Source organism: Malania oleifera, chromosome 3 (genome assembly GCF_029873635.1).
Source record: "Malania oleifera isolate guangnan ecotype guangnan chromosome 3, ASM2987363v1, whole genome shotgun sequence".
NCBI classification, from domain to species: Eukaryota; Viridiplantae; Streptophyta; class Magnoliopsida; order Santalales; family Ximeniaceae; genus Malania; species Malania oleifera.
The window spans coordinates 103,324,490-103,346,607 of record NC_080419.1 but is presented as its reverse complement, the minus strand read 5'-3'; the positions used below and the strand labels follow the sequence as shown (position 1 = coordinate 103,346,607).

General features: G+C 38.5%; 1 protein-coding gene across 3 annotated transcripts in view; it reads right to left on the bottom strand.

Moving 5' to 3' along the window:
* Positions 1-200: 200 nt before the first annotated feature.
* LOC131150706 (DNA-directed RNA polymerases IV and V subunit 2) overlaps positions 201-22,118 on the bottom strand; it is a 34,175-nt gene continuing 12,257 nt past the window's right edge. For all 3 annotated transcript variants that reach the window (XM_058101594.1, XM_058101592.1, XM_058101593.1), the window contains 5 exons: positions 20,670-21,553; positions 9,748-10,039; positions 2,081-3,028; positions 1,551-1,822; positions 201-826 (listed from right to left, as the gene is read on the bottom strand). In XM_058101594.1, the coding sequence (XP_057957577.1) occupies positions 325-826; positions 1,551-1,822; positions 2,081-3,028; positions 9,748-10,039; positions 20,670-21,553 (2,898 nt within the window). In that variant the 3' untranslated portion in view covers positions 201-324. The remainder of the gene's footprint in view (positions 827-1,550; positions 1,823-2,080; positions 3,029-9,747; positions 10,040-20,669; positions 21,554-22,118) is intronic.

Here is a 22,118-nt window from a genome sequence, read left to right as displayed (position 1 = left end):
TTGACATTAACACCATGTTTGGGAGCTCAAAGGATAAAATTTGGATTTAAATTTTTGTAAATTCAAACAGAATGTAATATAGAATTATATTAAATGTCTACCAAATTCACAAAATTCCAAATAAAAAATTTGGAACCGATGCCCTCGAAACACAATCTAATCTAAAGGCTAAAAGGTGCAATTATGAAAATGCCTTGCGCTGACAAAACCAACATGCAATATCAATACTCAATGGGATTCAACTAAGCTTATCAACACATTGAGTTAAGAAAATAGAGTTGTACCAAACATAAAAGGAAAAACCTGAGAGAAAGACCCTTCAATTCAACACAATTGAGTTTCAAACTTCAGGCTAATGCCCATGCTGAAAAGCTCCTGGCACAACAACTTGGCCCCATATGGAACATTTACCTTAACAATGTCCTCTACAGACTCGCAGAACCTGCAGTAGGGTCCCCTAATCTTACGACCACCAGGCACTGTCCGCTGAATCACATTAGCAATATTCTTGCACTTCCGACAAATATGCATTTGGGATGAGTCGCTGAGGGTGAAGAGGCGTTCGTGCAGATTGGCTGATGCACCATGGGCTATAAGGCAGTCACGCTCCATCTCACCAAACTTAATCCCACCAAAACGCTTCCGATCTGCCACTGGCTGTCGGGTGAGTGGGTGCACTGGTCCAGTATTACGGAATTTCACTTTATCTTCAGCCATGTGGATCAGTCGTTGGTAGAACGTTGGCCCCATAAATATGAGCGAACGTACCATTTCACCAGTTCGGCCATTATAAACTCTCTCATTACCCCACCTTGAAAATCCAGCTCTGCCATGCAGATCCATTGAGTACACAAATCAACTTCACATGCATAAAATGAAAGAAAAAGGTGGGAGAAGGGGCTAAAACTATATATAGCCGCACATATGCATGAAAGTTAGTCTGAAATAAGCAATAAAGACATGCAAATGACCATAATCATTGCCATGAAAAAAAAAAAACAAACTACTGTTGGCGAATGATTTGATAAATAAATAAGTAGAAGAGAATCCTACTAAGAAAAAAGTGGGTACAAAAAGGGCAGAGGCATCATGTTGAAATCAAAACAACATCCTTTATAGTCCTGCAGGATCAGTTGAGCAACATTTCTATGATTCCATATTAATGGACCAACGTAAGTTCAAAGAACAAGGGGATAGAAGCCCAACCTTAGTTATTGCTCAGAAACAATGAGAAAACACCAGCTTTTCTCCCTAAACATCAGAACACCAAAACTAGAAAAAGAAAAATCTAGAATAATCACCAGCAGTACAGGAAATATAAACCAAGGTCGACATCATTGAACAATAATGTGATAGACTGAAGACTGCAGTTCGGGCTGTGGCCAGCAGTCAGATGCAGAACCACATGGTTCACGTATATTTAACAGCAAGTAGGAAACCAATGTTTTCTTATAAAGATGAAGATTCACCAATGATTAAATGCAAGGAGAAACAGGCACTATTGTGCATGGTACAAACATGGCTGTAAAGATGCAATAGAACTTCTTTACCTGTGAAGCTGATCTGATATAGCATCAACTGAGAGAGTGGAGAAAGGGGTGGCATATCTGTTTGAACCACCACAGGCAATCCCCTTTCCCAAAGCAGCCTCTAGCAGTTGACCAGGAGTTTGCCGTGAAGGAAATGCATGAGGGTTTATTACAATATCCGGAACTATCCCTTGTATTGTGAAGGGGAAGTTCTCTTGAGATTCCAGAAAACCCAGAACACCTTTTTGACCATGCATGCTAGAGAATTTGTCTCCAAGACATGGAGTACGAACCTGTGTCAATGAGTAACAAATGCAGCTAATGGCACAAGCTTAATATAATTGCAAATTAACTGCACGAGTAAAAAAGCAAGCCCTCAAAATATCATCCAGGCAATTCATTGCAATATCTAACAAAATATTGCTAGGTTAAGCTCCTATACTACATTCTGGATAAAGTTCTTGGGATTTCTCCATATGATATTACATGTTCTCAACAAGCAGACATGTGTATGTATATAGAAACTTGCTAAAATGTAATGGAAAAATTACCTGTCTCAGAGATACTGCTGCAAAGTTCTTTCCCTCATCATTTGCAGACAGGACAACTTTTTGAACCATGCCCCTCTCTGTGTGCTTCAGTTTTATACTGTGATCAGCCCCAGATTCCGTACACCTCCCAATAACAATATCACCATTCTGAAGGTTTGCACCAATGAACGGAAAACCATCATCGTCAAGGCTGTCAACACGCCCAATTTTACTTTGAATTTTTCCAAAATTCACGCAGTCTTCAGACTTCCGTTTCTTGTCCACTTCATTATTATCAACCTCAGCTTTGTAACTTCTGATGTGCTCTGATCGAAACATACCACGCTCTAATGAAGCCCGGTTCATTACCAAGGAATCCTCTTGATTGAACCCCAGATGAACATTGACTGCAACAATAGCATTCTGGCCATTGAAGTATTCAGGCCTCGGCAGAGGCTCACTGTAGCTGAGTGAATGCCCCGGTTTTCCAAGACAATCAGAAACCATTGTACGAAAAAGTGGCCTTTGGGGATAATAGAGCTGGTGAGCAAGGGTATCTATTCTAATGTTAGGGTTTGTTGTGGAATAACCAATTGCCTGTTGAGAATGCTTCTCAGATTCGTAAAGAACCCTCCTTGCATGGTCATGATTTGCAAAAGGAATAATCCCACAACTTAAACCTAACAGATAAGACATATCAAGTTCACAGTGTGAATATTTAACAGAAGGATTCTCCATTTCACCCCGTAAAAGATGTTTGATGTGCCAGGCAGTGGAGCAATCTTCTTCTTCCTCAACTCCAATTAGTTCGACAATTCCCTTATCCAAAAGATAATGAAAGGAGTAACTGTCCCCTTTAAGTGCCTTAATCTTCTTTAAATTCTCAACAACTAAAAGAGGACGTAGAATCCTACCTGCATCAGAGAATATGCGTACTTCTTGTTGCTGTTCATCTCTTTTGATCTCCACCTATAAAACAGAAGGACCACCCAGCAAAGAAAATTTTATCAAAACAAATGGCCCAAATAACACATCATGTTACCATCTTGTGACTACACAGAAAAGTAGACTGCCGTATTGAAATGATTAGAAAACAATTCACATATGCACCTGTCCAGCGTCCAAATACGAAATCTTCACCAATAACCATATAGAGATAAGCAAGCTCACAAATAAAATATTATGTGTTTTAAATCAAAAGAAGCATTTTGACTTCCTCAAAATAACCATGTAACTGTTAAGGGCCTAATCAAGATATAAGACATGCATCTGTATTTATTTAGGAATTTCCATTTGAAAAAGGAAATTAAAAAAGACAGAAGAAAAATGTCAAGTAAGCAGCATGAGATAGTATAATGAGATCATGAGGCTTCACACCAAAACTGACACAAGGGAACTTAATACAACAAACATGCAAAAATTGAGATTCACAAAGTGTCTTAAGGACCATCATGACACATCAGCCAAATGAAACTCTTAAACATAATTTTTTCTGGGTAACAGGAACCTAAACATGTTGAAATGAAGCTTTTACAATTATTTTTAGATAACTAGAGATTTATATTAAGAGAAAAATATATATATAAAAATAGTCAGAGAACCAGGAATCCTCATAAAAAGGAAACAGTAAAGAAAAACTTAAAAAAAAAAAAATTTAACTCAGGCTAACCCATAAAACCCCTCTTTAAACCTTTTCCATCATAAATAATTGAGCACTTCAAATTAGCTACCTCCTGCTTATCTTTATTCCTTACACTTGCTTCCATCCAAATGGAAAACTTGACCTGCTGGATCAGACAACCACAATTCCATTTGATCCACTAATTTTCATGCTTCAATATCCTTCCCATTTATCTATACCGCAAGAGAAAAAGCTGTAGGTAAAATACCATCCCTAACTTGATCAATATCTCATTGGTCATCCTGTTTTTACTCATATCATCTTCCATAAAAATAAACACCTTCCAGACCGCCAAGAAATGTTGGTGGCATGCAGGAAATATTGCCACCCAAATTGGGTAAATATGAACTGAAGCATATCCATAATGTTTGAGGACCTCATCCAATTATAAACCAGCATCACATGAAAACTCATTTACAACATCAGTCTTTCTCTCTGACACCATTTCTTCTCCTTAGAAACCAACTGATTCCATTAGCCAAGCAACCAGGGTCCCACTATCAATTGTATTGAATGCCTTCTTTGTGAGGGTTCTTCCCATTATATAGCAACGTTTGAGCTAATTACATGGCAGCTAATTACATGGCAGTTACATGGCTGAATCTCAGCAATTACATCAATCCTGTCTAACTAAATAGGAAGCTAAAATATACAGCTAATCACAAAATATTTACAGCTATAATACAAGAATCATGTCATAAATAGATAGGCTAATTATGGCTTGATATAATCTGATTGACATCCCCCCTCAAATTGACGCGGGTCTATCAAGAAGCATCAATTTACCCATGAGAAACTGATGGCGCTGACGAGTCATGGCTTTCGTAAAGATGTCAGCAATCTAGAGGTCAGTGGAAATGTGAAGAAGAGAAATGACACGAGTGTCCAGTGCTTCCTGAATAGAGTGACAATCCACCTCAATATGCTTTGTCGCTCATGATAAACAGGATTAGCAGCAATCTGAATAACACTAGTGTTATCAGCATGGAGAGAAGTGGGATCAGGTTGAGAGAAACCTAGCTCAGCAAGAAGCCCATGAAGCCAACTAATCTCAGAACAAGCAGCAGACATCGCACGATATTCAGATTCAGTTGAAGATTTTGAAAGACGAGCCTGCTTTTTACTCTTTCAAGAAATCAAAGAATCTCCAAGGGAGAGGCACCAGCCTGTGACAGAACGGCGAGTATCAGTACAACCAGCCCAATCAGCATCACTATAAGCAACGAGACGAAGAGAAGAGCCAGTAGGAAAGAACAATCCACGGCTAGGGGAGCCCCGAAGATATCGAATGATACAACGAACGGCAGCTAAGTGTAAATGGCGTAGAGTCTACATAAACCGGCTAACCTGCTGGACAGCAAAGGAAATATCAGACCGAGTAATAGTCAAATAGTTCAAGCTACCCACCAGCTGGCGATACACAGTAGGATCAGAAAGGAGATCACCCTCCTCACGACGATACTTGTGTTAACTTCTAGAGGAGATCCACAGAAGAAGTATCCGGAAGACCAGCCAAAGTAATTAAATTTTTGTGTATACTTATGTTGATTTAGGAAGATGCACGAAGGAGCTGTGTGAACTTCCAATCCCAAGAAGTACGTAAGAGGACCAAGATCCTTCATATGAAAAGAGGCATGAAAAGCAGAATCGGTCCCGGTAATAACAATATCAACATAAACCAGAAGAAGAACAATACCAGCAGATGTCTTGCAAAGGAACAAAGAAGAGTCATATTGGCTTTGCTGAAAGGAAAACTGAAGCAAGGTAGTTCGAAAGTTGTCAAACCATGCTCAGGGAGCCTATTTCAGCCCATAGAGAGATCGCTTCAACTTACATACATCCGAAGAAGAGGAGGAAAAACCCGGTGGGAGGGCCATATAAATTTCCTCTTTGAGATCACCATGAAGAAATGCGTTTTTGACGTCCATTTGATGAAGTGACCAGCCTTGTGAAGCAACAATAGAAAAAACCGTACGCACTGTAGTCATCTTGGCTACCGGAGCAAAAGTCTCCTCATATTCCACCCCATACTCTTGCTTGTTCCCAAGGGCAACCAACCGTGCCGCCCTAAGTGTAATTGGCAATCTCATATTCCAATTGAAAACGTCGGGCTGTGTTGTCCTGATTATAAATTTTCTTTGAAAATTCCCACATACTTTTAGCGTGTACGGCCTCAGATATAGGACAATCTGATGATCAACAAATCCTAAGATCCATGACATTACTCTAGCATCTTTGACCTTCCACTGAGCCAATTTAGGAAGCTCAGTTGGAGCTGGGTTGTTACCATCAATATGGCCCCATAACTCCTTCCCCATAACAAATACGCAAAATTGAAATTCCCAAGTGTCATAATTTTTACCCATGAGGCGCACACCACAAGAATCTGAGTTGGTAGTCATGATGCCCATAACACAACAAAATACAAGACAGAAAATGCGAAAAACACCAACCAGCAAAGCACAAAGCAGCCCAACCCACAAAGCCCAATACAGCCCAAAAACAATTGACTTAAAATAACCCCTCTTGATTAATGCACTAGAAGCATGTCAAAACCAGTCCAACTAGCAAAGCCCAAACAGCCCAACACAAAGAAAACAAGCCCAAAACAATTACCTGCCCTAGAAAGAGAAGCAACTGTGTGCAATACAATCTGTCCAGCACAACTAGCCACCCCAGATCAAACCGACAGCCTCCAGGTATCACCGACAGCCACAAACTCCTCAGCCGTGTGCAACACAGTCTATCAAGTACAACCAGCTACCCCGATTCAAGCCGACAGCTTCCAGGAATCTCAGACAACCACAAACTCACACCAGAAATGTCTCTACAGCACCACAATTATGCCCTGAAACTACCGACCACAAAATTCTCCCAAGAATGCCTTGGCAGCACCACAATGATGCCCAGACACTACCGATAGCCACAAAACTCACACCACAATGAACCTCTAATGCCCAGAGATTCCCAAAACCAAAGAAAACTGCCTTAAGTGACTCAACAACCCTCACAATCACAAAAGAAATTGACCCAGAAAAACTAATTCAAGTTTTAGGCTCTGATACCATATCAATTGTATTGAATGCCTCCATTGTGAGGGTTCTTCTAATTACATGGCAGCTAATTACATGGCTGAATCTCAGCAATTACATCAATCCTGTCTAACTAAACAATCCTGTCTAACTAAATAGGAAGCTAAAATATACAGCTAATCACAAAATATTTACAGCTATAATACAAGAATCATGCCATAAATAGATAGGCTAATTATGGCTGGATATAATCTGACTGATGCCCACAATAAATAATAACTTAACAAGCACTCAGAATTTCTGCTCAAAAATTAGGATGTCACCATATCAGATCCAAACTTGTTTCTTTTCAAAATATTTTATCATCTCAACACCAGCCTGTGCCATTTGGTGAGAATATACATACCCTTCCCAGCCTTAACAGACCTTTTCCCACCACAGGTAAGAGTAATCCCTCACAATATTAGTATTCCACTGGCATCTTACACAAAAATCTCCTGCTTTTGACATTGGCTACCTTCGACCTCCTTTAAAATCTCACGTTTGCTATTCAACAAAGAAAGCTTTCTGGGCTGCTCCACATCACAATTGCCGTCCTCTCCTACTAAGGATTCAGAACCATTAACTAAGATGATAGGAAACCCATTCTGATATTATATTTGCAGATAAATCAGGACACTCATCAGACAAAAAACAGCTTCATTCAGAACATTACCAGACTCAAAGCAAAGGAGGTACAGTTGATATCATTTCCCTTGTTGGTGAACAAGTCGTACTAGGGGAACCCAAAACCCTTGCTCCCTAAGAAAGGTTTACGGGTGAGATTGGCCCTTGTTTTCTGAATAGACTTCTCCTTTTGAAAAGTAAAAGTCAACACATTCAGCAAACAGCTTTTTCATCTAAAAAGCTAGCTTTTAGTTTTTTTGGAGGAACCTTTAAAACATAAGGTTTCAGAGCTTCTAAAAGATAAAAGCAAGCATTTTTTCTAATCGATTGATCTATTCCATGAGCATCCTTTTTTTTTTTCTTTTTTTTTCAAACATTACAAATTTTTCCACGCATTAATTACATTTCTTAAAATGACATCCATTTTTGTCATTTTTTAAACATTTGCAGCCACCTTACAGATTTTTTTTACCAAGCACTCAGGATCAGCTTTTTCTTTCTTAACAGCTTTTCCACAGGGTCCCAAACAATTTTCCCAGCTACCTAAATCAGCTCCTTTTCCTTAGTTCCTTTTTAACAGCTCCTTTTCATCAGCCACGGGAAGCCAAACTAAGCCTGTATTGGCTTGATTACTGTATAGACCACCGTTGATCTTTGGATCCTGAAATTGGGCTATAAAACATGATTCGTCATAAAGTCCTTTTTGCCTTTTGACAGTTTAAATGGACATGATTAGTATCAGGACGATCCTGATCTTTGGGGCCCTGAAATTGGGCTCTAAAGCATGATTCACATACTGAGCCTTGCTACAAATAGGGAACATGACCTGACCCACAGAACCAAACCCTGCACTGTTCATTGAATGGCCCAAATGCAATTTAATATTGAGGACTCCCCACCACTCCAAGACCACACCATTCTTGGGCCTCGGTGCATCCATCCCCTTGATCCCTCAAACCCTGGCAGCCTCAAGACCCTGAATCTTCAGCCGCCATCACTCCACCATGCATCAGCACTGAACTGCCACAATTGCCACACCACAGCTCACCCTTGTGGATTGCTTGATCTGACCTTCCCTATGGCACATTTTTCCTACTTTGGCGAGCAAGACAATATGAGGACTGACACAATCCTATCCTGATATTCGATCGTCTTGGTAGGCTGCAACATCTCAGCAAAGCGTTCCCATGACTCCCCTTATGAAACCCCAGAGACAAATCCTTTCTAAACGGGGCACAAACCCAACTCCAAGAAGACAACTAGATGATTTGCCTTTATCACAACCTAAACTGTGTCCTGCCAAACTTCCTGTAAGGAACAAATCCACTCAATCCTGAGAATACCAAGAATAAACACTAGCATACCCATCTCGCTGCCAAATAATAAATCTGATCCACCAATTTCTAAATCAAGATCTCTCTCTTCCATTCCCCCCCCCCCCCCCCGAACAAAACCCTCAAAAATAACATAACCATGCCAATAGCCACAAACTAAAGACTTTCCTTCCGATTTGCGACTGGCAGAGCTTCTCCACCATGACCAACCTTGCCCATGTCTCAAATCCATCGAGAAGAAAAGGCAGCACTTTAAGGAAAACCAAGAACAACATTGAGAGTCATAATCTTCTGATTGATTTTAGTAGGAATTCAAATTTTTTATAATTATTTAAATATACTATCATAACAGGAATAAAAACAAATCTGATCATGCACAATAGATATTTGCGTATACAAAAAGATAAAACAAAAGCCATGTTCTGAGTACAAAATGGAAACCATGTATGGAGGTATTAAAATTTTAACCACTCAAACAAGTACTCAACATACAACTCTGCACAGTGAGTTGCATCAACATAAAGCACCAAGGTACTCAAAATCTGCCTACACTCATTTTCCTCAAGTGGGCTAGCTTAGATTTATCTTGCAAACCATATAACAGGATACTTACAAGTTACAAGGTACATATATGATAGACTGCAAAATTGTGATAGCAACAAAAACAGAATTTATTTGAAAACTTATGAAACAGTTCAGCTAATCTAGATTCATTAAGCTACCTAGTTTCATATAAAATTATTAAGTAATAACAATTATCCACGGAAATAAGTGTCTCGAGTTATGGTTGCCATAAGCCATAATTCAGATATTAACCTCGCCACCCCATCCCCACCCCCCCCACCCCTTTTCTTTCCTTCCTCTTTTCCCATCCTTAGAAAAATAGGGGAAAAAAAGGAAAGAAATGAAAGCATATTTAAGAAAATTCTAAAATAAAAAATTCTTTAACAGTGCACTAGCTGTATATGAGAAAACCTGGTGTGGCAGTTCCTTTCTGCGTCTCATTTTTCTCAGCTCCGTGACAAATGAAGAAGAATCCTCACAAAGTCCAACCCAATCCCCGTTAAGAAAAACTTTAACCTTTCCATGCAATGAACTTGAAGTATCATCTACTAGTTCCTCCATCCCACAATCAAACAATTTGTCAACCAGAGGTTCCATTAAATTTGTGGAAACCAGTCCCGTGATAGCCAAATTTTTTACAAGCCCACAGTTTTCACCATCTGGCGTTGAGAGAAAGCAAATCTTCCCCCAGTGCGAAGGGTGCCTGCATCAAGTAAAAAATACACATAATGGAACATCATTTACAAGCTTTCCAATTCCAAAGTCATTTTAAAAAAAAAAAATTTTCCCAAAGAATTAAATTGACACGGAATGGAACATGAAATTCATCTGGGGAGTATGCTGATTCAGCCCCTAATCTACATTAGCCCAACTCCTAAATCATTTATACTACAAAGCCTATCACCATGATCTCAGCTTGGAAGTAACCCCCACACAAGTTTTTTATTCTACAAAGAAATTAATTAAAAGAAAATAGGATGAAGAAGCAGTGGAGAAGACAGATCAGGAGCTCCTCTTGGACCCTCTCCTTTTCTCTTTTACTTCGAGTGAGCTGAGCAAGAATAGTTATTACAAGGTTAGCTTGTCATGCAAGAAGCTGAGCAGACCCAACATGGATGTTGGCAGAGTGAAATTCTCTCAGAAGGCAATTTGGAAAAAAGGTGCCCTGACCAAAGTTGCTTTTATTGCTTGGGAAGAAACTCTGTGCAGAAATCTAACCATTGATAATTTGAAACAGGGAGAAAATCCCAGTAATAGATGTTTCTTGGTTAAAGAAGCTGCAGAATCTAAAGATCACACTCTGCTGTAATGCCCTCAGACTAAAAACCAATGAGAATCGGGCACTGCTCTGTTTGGCCAAGCTTGGGCCACTGCTGGGACTGTAGAGAAGGAAATATGGGCATGGAGAGGCATCCAATCAGATACAAACAAAAGATTTTGTGCTTGGCCCCTCCAACCATTTCTTAGGTCAGGCAGAGGGAGAGAAAACGAAGAGCATTCGAAGGAAAAGATACACCTCTTGCACTTCTTAAAGATATATATAGCTTAGTTCTATAACTAGTCTATGGATATTACATTTTGGATGTACATACAGACAGATTTTTTGATATCTTATCACCAAGGTGATACTTTTCTCTTTCTTTCTATTTGGGCTTGGGTGGCACCCTCTTGGTGCCTTCTAATGAATTCTCTATAGATTTTTTTGATATCCTGTCACATATAAAAAAGTGCACTAGTTAGATATACATGCACACAGAGCACACAACATTTGCTGAGATCTCCACACAAGTTGCATGGAGAAAAACATAAACACAAATGCCCAAACCAGGTTCCCAAAAAAGATTCATCAAATCAATATGCATGCATAAGTTCATAGTTATATATGCAAATAGTGATGGACCAAGAAAATTTTTTTGACCTAGAAAAATATATAAATATTGTTGACATAATTTTAATTAAAAGATATGCTTTTTATGATTTAGAACTTGTTTCATTCAATTAACGAAAAAGGAGGGAGAACGGAAAGATCATCTTGGGTTCACTGAGATGGCAACCAAGTACTGAAGGGGGCAACCAAATAAGAATATGAAAGAGAAAAGAGAAGAAAAGAGAGTTTTGGTCCCTTTGGAAGAATCAAATGTCCAAACACAAGGAATATGGTTTTCTTTTCATCTTTTAGCATTTTTGTGTGTGCTGACATAATAGTCTCCATTTTCTAGTGTACTATTACACTACTACAGGGGCAAAAAAATACTTTCATTGGGAAATTTATGCAGCGACTCCAAGCTCTTTTAAAATTTCAATGAAGGCAACCACCCCTTACCATATATCAAAGCTATTCAATATACATGCCTGAGCAGAAATGTTTACACCACATTGATTTATATATGAGATAGCATAAAATAATTTTGAAAGGATTTTCAACAAATAATATTTTACAGAAGGTTACAAGGATTTTATATTTCATTTCATGAAGACAAATATTCCTAAGATTCTGTGAGCATATAAACATTTTTTTTTATAACAGGAATAATAAACATTTTATCTGAACTTTTTTCTTTCAGAAAGAGTGTAAGTTCAGACAGGATGCAATGAAAAAGCATCCAACAATGAACTGGAAACCACATCAGCTACAAGCTATGCCATCATAACTACCATGGCGAAGGTAATAAGAACCAGCCATTTGAACAACTAATTACAGACTTAGAGTGCAGAAACTAGAAAGGAAAGAGATGCTTTCACATTTTCAATATAAAATTATTCCATAGCTGGAAACTTTTAAAAAATGAAATATACTTAAAATCATCAATCATTACAGTAGCCAAGCCAAAAAAGCAAGTCTTCATAACTTTCACGTGGAATAAAAATGTCACTCCAATGGCACATGGCTTATGAGAATGGGGCTGGAAAGAAAGAAAGGAATCAGACTGAAAAGAAAGGGAGCTTTCCCCTGAAGCTATGTCTCGAGGTTGGCCGAGGGTATGCGAAGTACCCTCTACTATTTTCCCCATAAATTAGCTCAATTCAACCCTCTACCCACAAGACTGCTCAAGGAAGAAAAGAATCTCTCCTCACTATCTCACTAGTGCTTTAAAGCGCCCAGGCAATTGATCACTACTGGAATTGTGTCATTTATGATATTCTTCACCAATAATTATTAAGTACTAGAGAAAAATGTTAAGAAAATTATACTGAGTTGTTGAATAATTGGGTAAAATGGAAGACCTAACCACTATGATACGTCTCTCCCTCTATTTAATAATATATGTGAAAATACGTACCAAAGACCATAATACCCTTACTAACTCTCACTTATTAACATAACACTAACATGCTAATAATGTTAAATGACTAAGATTACCATCAACACTCCCCCTCAAGCTAGAACAAATATATCATATGCTCCTAGCTTGTTACAAATGAATTTAACATGGGCAACCCTCAAGGCTTTGGTAAACAAATCAACAAGCTGCAAATCAGACTTCACACGAGTGGTGGTAATGAGCTGCTGCATGGTTCTCTCAAACAAAGTAGCAATCAACTTCAATGTGTTTTACCAGCTCATGGAAGATCGAATTGGAGGCAATATGAATGATAGCTTGATTATCACACATCAACTCCATAGACGAAGGGGAGCTTAGGCGCAACAGTAAGGTTGTCGCCGTGTGACCTGGAGGTCAGAGGTTCAAGGTGTGGAAACAGCCTCTTGCAAAAATGCAAGGTAAGGCTGCATACTATAGACCCATTGTGGTCCGCCCCTTCCTCAGACCCCGCATACGCAGGAGCTTTGTGCACCAAGCTGTCCTTTTAACTCCATAGACTGAAAATGTGAAAATCCCAGTTCTTCCAACATGTTCCTTAGCCAAACAAGTCCGCATGTGGTGTGAGTCGTGGCCTTATACTCTGGCTTAGCACTTGACCTAGCCATCACAGCTTGTTTCTTACTGCTCCAAGAAACCAAATTTCACCAATTATGATACAGTGTTCGATTATGGATTTTTGTCGAAAGGTGACCCGATCCAATTTGCATCAGTATATCCCTCAATCTTAATATAAGAGACCTCTCCTAGGTGCACCTTTGAGATATCCCAAAATGCGAATTACTACATTCCAATGTCAAAAACCTAGCCTACAAGAAATACTTTAGGATCTATATAACTAGATCATCACCACCAATAATCACAATATCATCCACAAACACAATAAAAAATCCTTTCGGATTGAGTATGATGATAAAATACAAAATAATCTACCACACGACATCGAAGACCATACTACAACATTGAATCGACCAAACCATGCCCAAGGAGACTATTTTAGACCATATAATTATATTTCTTAAGCTGACATACTAAGCCGGACTCCCCCTGAGCAACAAACTCAAGTGGTTGCTCCATACAGACCTCTTGAAGATCACCATTTAGGAAAGAATTCTTCACATCTAACTGGTGCATAGTCCAATGATAGGTGGTAGCTACAGAGATGAATAAACGTACTAAGACAAGTTTGGCTAGAGGGCCGAATGCGTCTAAGTAGTCCAAGCCATACACCTGGGTATATCCCTTAGCAACAAGGCGGGTCTTCAATTGAGCCACGAAACCAACACAAATTTATTAAGAGGAAGAGGTACCAATTCCTAAGCATCATTATTTGTAGCGCATGCATCTCTTTTATCATTGCATTCCTCCACCCAAAATGGGACAAGGCTTCAAAAATAGGCTTTGGAAGAGCAATAGGAGACAAAGGACTAAAAATCAATAGTATGAGGGTGACAGGAATCCCTTTTTTTTTTTCTTTTTTTGATAGCAAAAGGAATTTATTAAGAAAGAGAGGCGAGAATTACATCCTAGAAGATGACAAGAGATCCTCAAGAAGGAAGAAACAAAAAACCAAAACTAAAAAAATAAAAATAAATAAATAAATAAAAGAACTACCAAACCCTGATTTAAAAAACCCCCCTTTAAGCGCTTCTCTTCATAATTGATTTAACACTGTAATCTTGTAAGTTGTAGCTGCGTTCTAAACTTTTTTTTTATTGGAACCATCCAATTGAATTTCATTCCCACCCAGGTCAGCCAGCCACAGTCCCATATCATTCAAAAATTTGTTAGCACCAACATCATGTGCGCTAATCTCCTCCACTGGACTTGGTAATGACCCATCCCCACAATGATTAGCCACATCTAAGTCTGCACCCCTCCCCCCCCTCCCTCAAAAACAGAAACATCCTCTAAACCTTCAAGCTAAGAAGGGGGCACATAAGAATATCTCCAAGAGCGTCAAAAGAATTGGAACTATAATCCATATTTTACAAATCTCATCCAACAAATGAACACTATCACAAGCAAAGTCATTTTCATACTCATTGTCTTCCTCCAATATATCCACCCAATTCTTTTTCCCCTCTGAGAATAATTACCTCCTTTGTCTAAGCCAGAGTTGCAACAATTTTGAGATTCCTAAACATAAAGCTTTCTAGCATCATCAATTTTCAAAAATTGTCCTCTCTGCAAACTTGAGTTTTTACAACAGTTATGAAACAACTGTTTCATACCTTCCATTCCTTACGCACTGATCAACGCTTATACACCTTCATTTCCACTACCTTTGTACATTCTTTTTCATCCTCTCTATCCCCAGAAGTACTTGCCACCTCTAGGCACAACCCATTGCCCAAGACTTTCCTCATTTTGTCCTCCACTTGATTGCATCTTCTACTTCTCATGAGGATTCTTGACAATTTGTCCATCCCTAGTTCCTGACAATCCAACATTCAAATGTTGCAATGAAATTTTTGGAAAAAAGACTAGCTACAATTGAATAAGAAGTTGCCAATTCATAATTTCTCCTCTTATCCACTTGCATAGAATCCATATGTCATAGGGTTAAACCCCTTTCTATACGAGAGTCACCTACAAGTCGAATCTACTCTTCGCTTGTTTTGTTAAAATAGAATGTTACCTCTTTAATCCCCTCAGTTTGATTTAGGGGTGTAGTAAGTTTTATTTGGTTCAGTTTTAACCAAAACCGAAAACCAAACTGATATAATCATTTTTTAAATCTTCAAACCGACACTGAATCGAAAATCATTGATTCAACAAAAGTATAAACTGCAATTAAACCGGTTCGGTTCAGTTTCTATCGGTTTTTTAGAATAAAAATAATGTTTAACAAAAAAAATATATTTGAACTCTTGAGCTAAGCAGTTAAGCCCAGCCCAAGGCCCAAAGCAATAAAGCCAAGACCTAGCCCACACTCTACACAATACATTTGGGCTACAACTCATGGAGAATGGGAACTTAGGAGGGCTTTTTATAGGATGGCGGTGGACTCTCTTTTCCTCATCTAGTCGATGTGCAACAAGGACCCTTTATTGCCAGCCCAACCTTACAAGTTGCTTGTCTCTTATTAAGTTGAAGAGTTGATTGTCCCACATTGGCAAAAATATGAATGGGGGAGAATCTTCTCACTCTAGTAATACCTAATCTATTATTCTTTGTTTTCTTTAATAAATAAAATATAATTATTTTAATCAATAAATATAATTATAAATGCATGTATTTAACACGAATATTATAAGAAAACATATGCATATATATATATATAATTCAGCTTTCCGGTTCGGTTCCAAAATAAAATCGAAACTGAAATCAAAAAATGATTTTTTTTATAAAATTCTAAACTAAAACCAAAGCCGAAACCGAAAAACCAAATAACTAGACCAAAATGTAAAACAATTCAGTCTTGGTCTAGTTTCTAATTTTTCGATAATTTTTGTACACCCCCAGTCAAATTAACTTGAGCCCCTTTAGTAAAAAGGCCACAATAACTCACCACATGGGCTAAGTCTATTGAGATCTTTAAAATTTGCCCTGGCCTCTCCCAGAAAACCCACAAAACATTACATGTACTAAAAAATCCACTACTATAAAGCCCATCATTCTTAGGCCCAATAACATGAGATTCATTGCCCAATAAATCTACAATACAAGGAAGAGAAGGCCCACTACTCTCTGGCCCAATCTTCACCTCTTAGGTCAATAGTTCACTTGCAAGAAACCCTAGTTTTCTATCTCACCAAACCAATACCATCATCCTTTCTTCTCAATCATATTGTGTCGCTGCTACAGGACTACCTTCACAATGGAAGCCTTCTTTGTTCCCACAATTCATGCAACTCCATCCATGTGCTAAGGATTCCAAAGGAGATCTTCCCTTAACAACCTCACTCCATAGAGTCTTCCTTTTTTGTCTCTTCTATATCAACCTTCTCAAGCTTAGAATCAAATCGGTACAATTTCCTTACCAAATTCTATAGCCCGTCCACAAAGTTTCTCCAACTACCTCCTTTCAATCCTTCAGGAACAAAAATCGAAGATTTATACTCCTAACTCGAGAAATCTGCTAGGCCAAGTCGGCCTAATCACCACCACACAATCAAAGTGTCCAAATCTCTTTCCTTCAACAAATCTACTCAACTGATAAACATCAAAGTCATATTCTACAAAATCCATTGTATAGCCAACATAGGAGCCCTCGCACATCGATTTCTTTCCTCATTCCTCTCAATCGAAACCGCAAAATCCCCTACCTCTCTCTAATCTCAAATGGAAGGATTTACCTTCGATGTTGTGTACTAATTGGAGATTCTTCTCCTTCATGGCTGTCAAACAATTTCATGGTCGATGAAAATAGAGGATATCGTGGAGACCGGAAGAGAGAGAGAGAGAGAGAGAGAGAGAGAGAGAGAGAGAGAGAGAGAGAGAGATCTTAAATTCATGGACAAGAAATAATAACAAACAAAATTAGAGATTGGAAGTTGGGTCCAAGTGTGTTTGCCTTTTCAAACAACAATAGGAGGATCAATCACTTAGGATCATTTGATAAGGAAACTAGAGGCTTAGAAATAGAAGCTAGAGGAGGCTCTCCTCCCTTGAGTCATTACGTGTACACTTGCAAATTGGGACGATCCAAGCAACGAGGACTCAAACTAGATGAAGATGTAGGACGATTGAATGGAGAAAATAGGTAATATCAAGAAATCTAGGCAAAGGACGGGACACATCAAGGTCAACAGAACTCAAGGAATCAGAATAGTACGGCGTAGACGCAAAAAAAGGTGACATCAAAAGAGACAAAGAATCGATGTATAGTGGGGCTATAATATTGATATCCTTTTTGAGTATAGGAATAAACCAAAAAATACATTTGACAGCAAAAGGATCCAACTTATCTCTTCCTAGATTTAATCGATGAATAAAGGACACGGCCAAATAAACGAGGAAGGGAGAACAAAGGATTCTTAGGAAAGAACAAAATATGGCATTTTATTGATGAGAGAGCAAACAATGAGCACACCATCACTCCAAAAAAAACTTTAGGGGCATTCATTTTATACAATAGGGTTTGAGTGACTTCAAGTTGTGCATGTTTTATTGCTTTGCAACTCCATTTTGTTGTGGAGTGTGGGCACAAGATGACAGATCATGCCAGAGTTAGTCATAGATGTAGTGAATTGAGTACTGAGTAATCATTTGCATTATCACTACGAAGTATCCGAATTGGCATATCAAACTGTCCTTATTTGAAAACATAAGGCACAAAAGATATTAAACAACTCAAAACAATCTTCATTAAATACAAACTAGTCCTTATGGAGTAGTCATTGAAAAATGTAACAAAGTAGCAAAACCCAACTTTAATGTGACACAACTAGGACCCTAAAAATCAAAATGGACTAACATAAAATGGTTAATGACTTTTTATTGACTCGGGAAGCAAAGGGAAAATGATGGGTGTTTTCTAATTGACAAGACTCACAATCAAGGTTAGACATGGAACTCAAAGTAGGAACTAGCTGTTTTAACTTGTCCAATAATAGAAACCAAGGTGGCAATGGATTTGATGTGGTGTGGCAACAACACTACAAGCAATAGTAAAAGGGAGTGACTCAAAGTAGTAAAGTCCACCAGTCTCACATCCTATGCCAATCATCTTCCTCGTCTTCAAATCCTGAATAAGAACAAATCAGGAAAGAAGGTTAAAGCAATTTAGTGACTTTGTAATTTTACTAACAGACATGAGATTAAAGGGGGATTCATGAACGTACAAAATTGAAGAAAGAGAAATTGAGGGAGTAGGATTGACTATGTCCTATTCTGTTAAAAACAGTAGTGAACCCATCAATAGGGCTGCAAATGAGACGAGCTTTGCCATGCTCAAGCTTGTTCATTAAATTTTTAATCGAGTGCAAGCTCAAGTCGATTGAACATTAATATACTTGCTTAAGCTTGTTTATTATGCAAACGAAAAAGCTGATAAGCCCTTGCCGAGCCAAGCTATAGAGACACCCACTAATAGTTTCTTTTGAAACCTCTCATTTTGAGACAAGAAGTTTTGTTAGGCAAAAAAGTGAAAAGTGGCTCTTACTAATACTCCCCCAAAGTTTTTTTGCCCCATCAAGCTAGCCTATTGACCTTGAGCATTAGCCTTATGATGTAGGACAGGTAAGGGTGGCCTAGTCCTACTGATTCAACCCTCACAAGCACATACACTCAAGACACTTTGATTTAAGAACTCAATTAACTAGGAGGCCGTCCATGTGTCACAACATCTGAAAATGACATAGCTAGGCATGCTGATCCCCATCGCCTTATCACTAAATTCATGTTACGGAGTTTGAGCTATATAATCCTATGCACAAACGATCCCTACTTTTAAGCCCACTAAAATCTATGGAACCTAATTCAATCTTATTAAACTAGTCCATAAATGATTATAATTCAAGCCTATTAAACAAGCCCAAACCGAGCCTCTAATCGAGAAGTCCATGAGCTGAGATGAGCCAAGTCCATTCGTGTTCAAGCTCAGCTCATTTACTAAACAAGCAACAAAATTGGGCTTGGGAATCGCTCATTTATATAATGAACAAGTCTAAAGGAGCTCTTATCAAGCCGAATTTCCGAGCCACTCATGAGTGGCTTGGTTCATTTGCAGCTCTACCCATTAGAAAGGATAGCTTGAGGTAGATTTTCAAAAATCTGAAGAGCAGAAAAGAAGTTGGTGACATCTTTCATATGGTCAGTAGTAGCAGTCAATAACCGAGGGACTAGTGGAAGAGATACCGGATGACATACAAACGGTATGATTACTTTCCCAAGTAAAAGATGCAATGTGATGAGATGCTCTTTCAGATGTCTGATGCTATAGGAACCTTGAACACTCATCCTCTGAGACAGTTTTAGTACGTTGTTCAGTCGAACAAGAAACTAACGAAGGAGCACACATACCACCTCAATAGAACAGCAGATAAAAAATACATGGCGTACATGTTTTTCAAATCCACAAGCACACAATTTATGAATCAAAAAACACAGCTAATACCACTGTTTCAGGCCCCAACAAACTCAATAAACATTGAAAAACAACTTCAGGAAGCATCAAACAACCATTCCTTGGGTGCCACACATGAGCAACTAAAAAAGGTGAGATCTTTGGACAAAAAACATCACGAAAAACTTCAATAATATGTTTATAGAGGGATTCAAGCAGTGCAGGATGAATTCAGGCCAGAAACATACCTGAAATTGGCTTCACACACCCGTGCATGGGGTCAGCTGACTGCCTTCGACCGGCATGTGAGGGCGCATGGCGTACTGTCTAGAGATGGGATTTCAGTAGGGGACAGATTGGCACTGTCTGGGTGACTGATGTTTTTGCAAGATCTATAGTGGCTTTTGCATTCCTGAACTGGCAGTTTCGCCCAGGAAATTTCTGAAGACTGCTCTGGCTTCCAGCAGCGGCCGGCTGTTTTTTTAGGGCTATAGTGTTGTTGGAAATTGTTCTATGATGGTAGACATGCAGCAGATTTAGGGTTTTAGGCTTCAGTTATGATGGTGGCTGTGACAATTAGGGTTTAGGTCTCAGAATCATGCTTCGATACCATGTTGAATAATTGTGTAAAATGCAAGGGCTAATTACTATGATAGGTTTCTCCCTCTATTTATAACATATGTCAAAGTACATTCCAATGACCATAATACCCTTACTAACTTTCACTTAATAACATAACACTAACACACTAATAATGCTAAATGACTAAGATAACCACCAACATGAATTAACAAAACTTCATGACAAAAAAAATGATTAATTGCTTGACAAAAAGTTATTAACTAACAGATAGACAGGCACTACCAATTGCAAGACAGGAAAGTTATCATTTATATTAAGAAATAAAAGAAAGTAAAATAACAGCACCAACAATCAAAACATTTACTACCATGCCTGATAAGTGAAAAGGAAAGGATTTTTATAAATTCAAAATTACTTACGGGTATCTGGCATCGCCCACCTTCCCCGAGTATTGGACCTGCTGGCGTGTCTTCCTCATATCAGCTGTTGTCTGCAATGGATTTGTTCGCCTAAGTGTTGCCACTACACCAGACATCCTTTCATTTATCTTATAGGGATGAGACCATGCTCCAGTCGAGAATGCCCTAGAAAGACCATTAGTGATAATTGAAGCATCCAGATACTGTTCAATAAATTGCAGACTACGATCTCCATATAGATCTCTCTGCATAGCTCTCGACATGCGCCTCAAAGCATTTCTAACATGCACTCTCAGCTCTCGTTCAAGCAGCTCACCGGCCAAGTCTAACCTCTTGTTTCTAAAATCATCCCTGTTATCACATTTCCGACGTCCAGAGTAGGCCAGCAAAAGACACTTTATCATATAACCAAGAAAACGGGCCTTTTGTTTTGAGCCTGTAAGGGTGGAAAATAAATACTTGCTAACACACTCTTCGGCAGATTCTGCAGGTGGAAATTTGCAACTCTTAAGAAGCTTATCTAAAAAATTAGAAGCTCTCCCTCCCTTGCGAAAGTCTTCACATTTCTTGTCAGCTTCATGAATGGATGCAATGAGTATATTAGAAACTCTTGCATCATCAAAGCCCAAGTCAATCAAATCAACAGCTTCTTTATCAGATTTCACACCAAGGAAAAAAAATAATATCCAAACAGGAATCTCTACTGATGAGAAGTAGACATTGAGAATTTTTTCACCACCTCTAATATTTTCAACTTTAGGAGCCTCCACCAGTTTAATGTACACTCTTTTCCTCTTTGCAGTTGGACGGTATGCAACCATCCAATTTGGCTTACTAGAAACCCAGAGTCTCTTCAAGCAAACCTGCTCTTGTGCAATGAAAGTCTGCAGCAAATATTTATAAAATGGTAACATCAAGCATACATATTACAAGAAAAAACTAGGATGTCCTGATTAATAATACCAAGATTTGAAAGACACAAAGACATCAATATTCATGGTAAAGTCCATGGGGGAAGAAATTGAAATAAATGTATCAAACAAGATTAAAAATATGGACATTTTCAAGGAAACTGAAAATATTGAAAAAGATAGTAATGAACTATTACAAGTCACCAAGTCTAAGATTTTCAAAGAGAATACAAAAAAAAACAAGAATGTGGAGTCTAGGGGCAGAACAGTACAGAAGCATACAAATAAAATATACAGTTCATATACAGTGCCTACAGATAAAATATCATTCATTGATTAGTTTTAACATCCAAAGGGCAAGACAGTACCATAATAAATATTACAAGTATATACAGGTGAAGTCCTGCTAGACTAACAGACCCCATAATAACTTCCCAGATGGCTAGAAAGTAGAAATCATTTAAGCCTCTGTGTTTGGGAACACAGTGCATTGCAATCATTGATTCATCAACATGCTGATATCATCATTAAAACATTG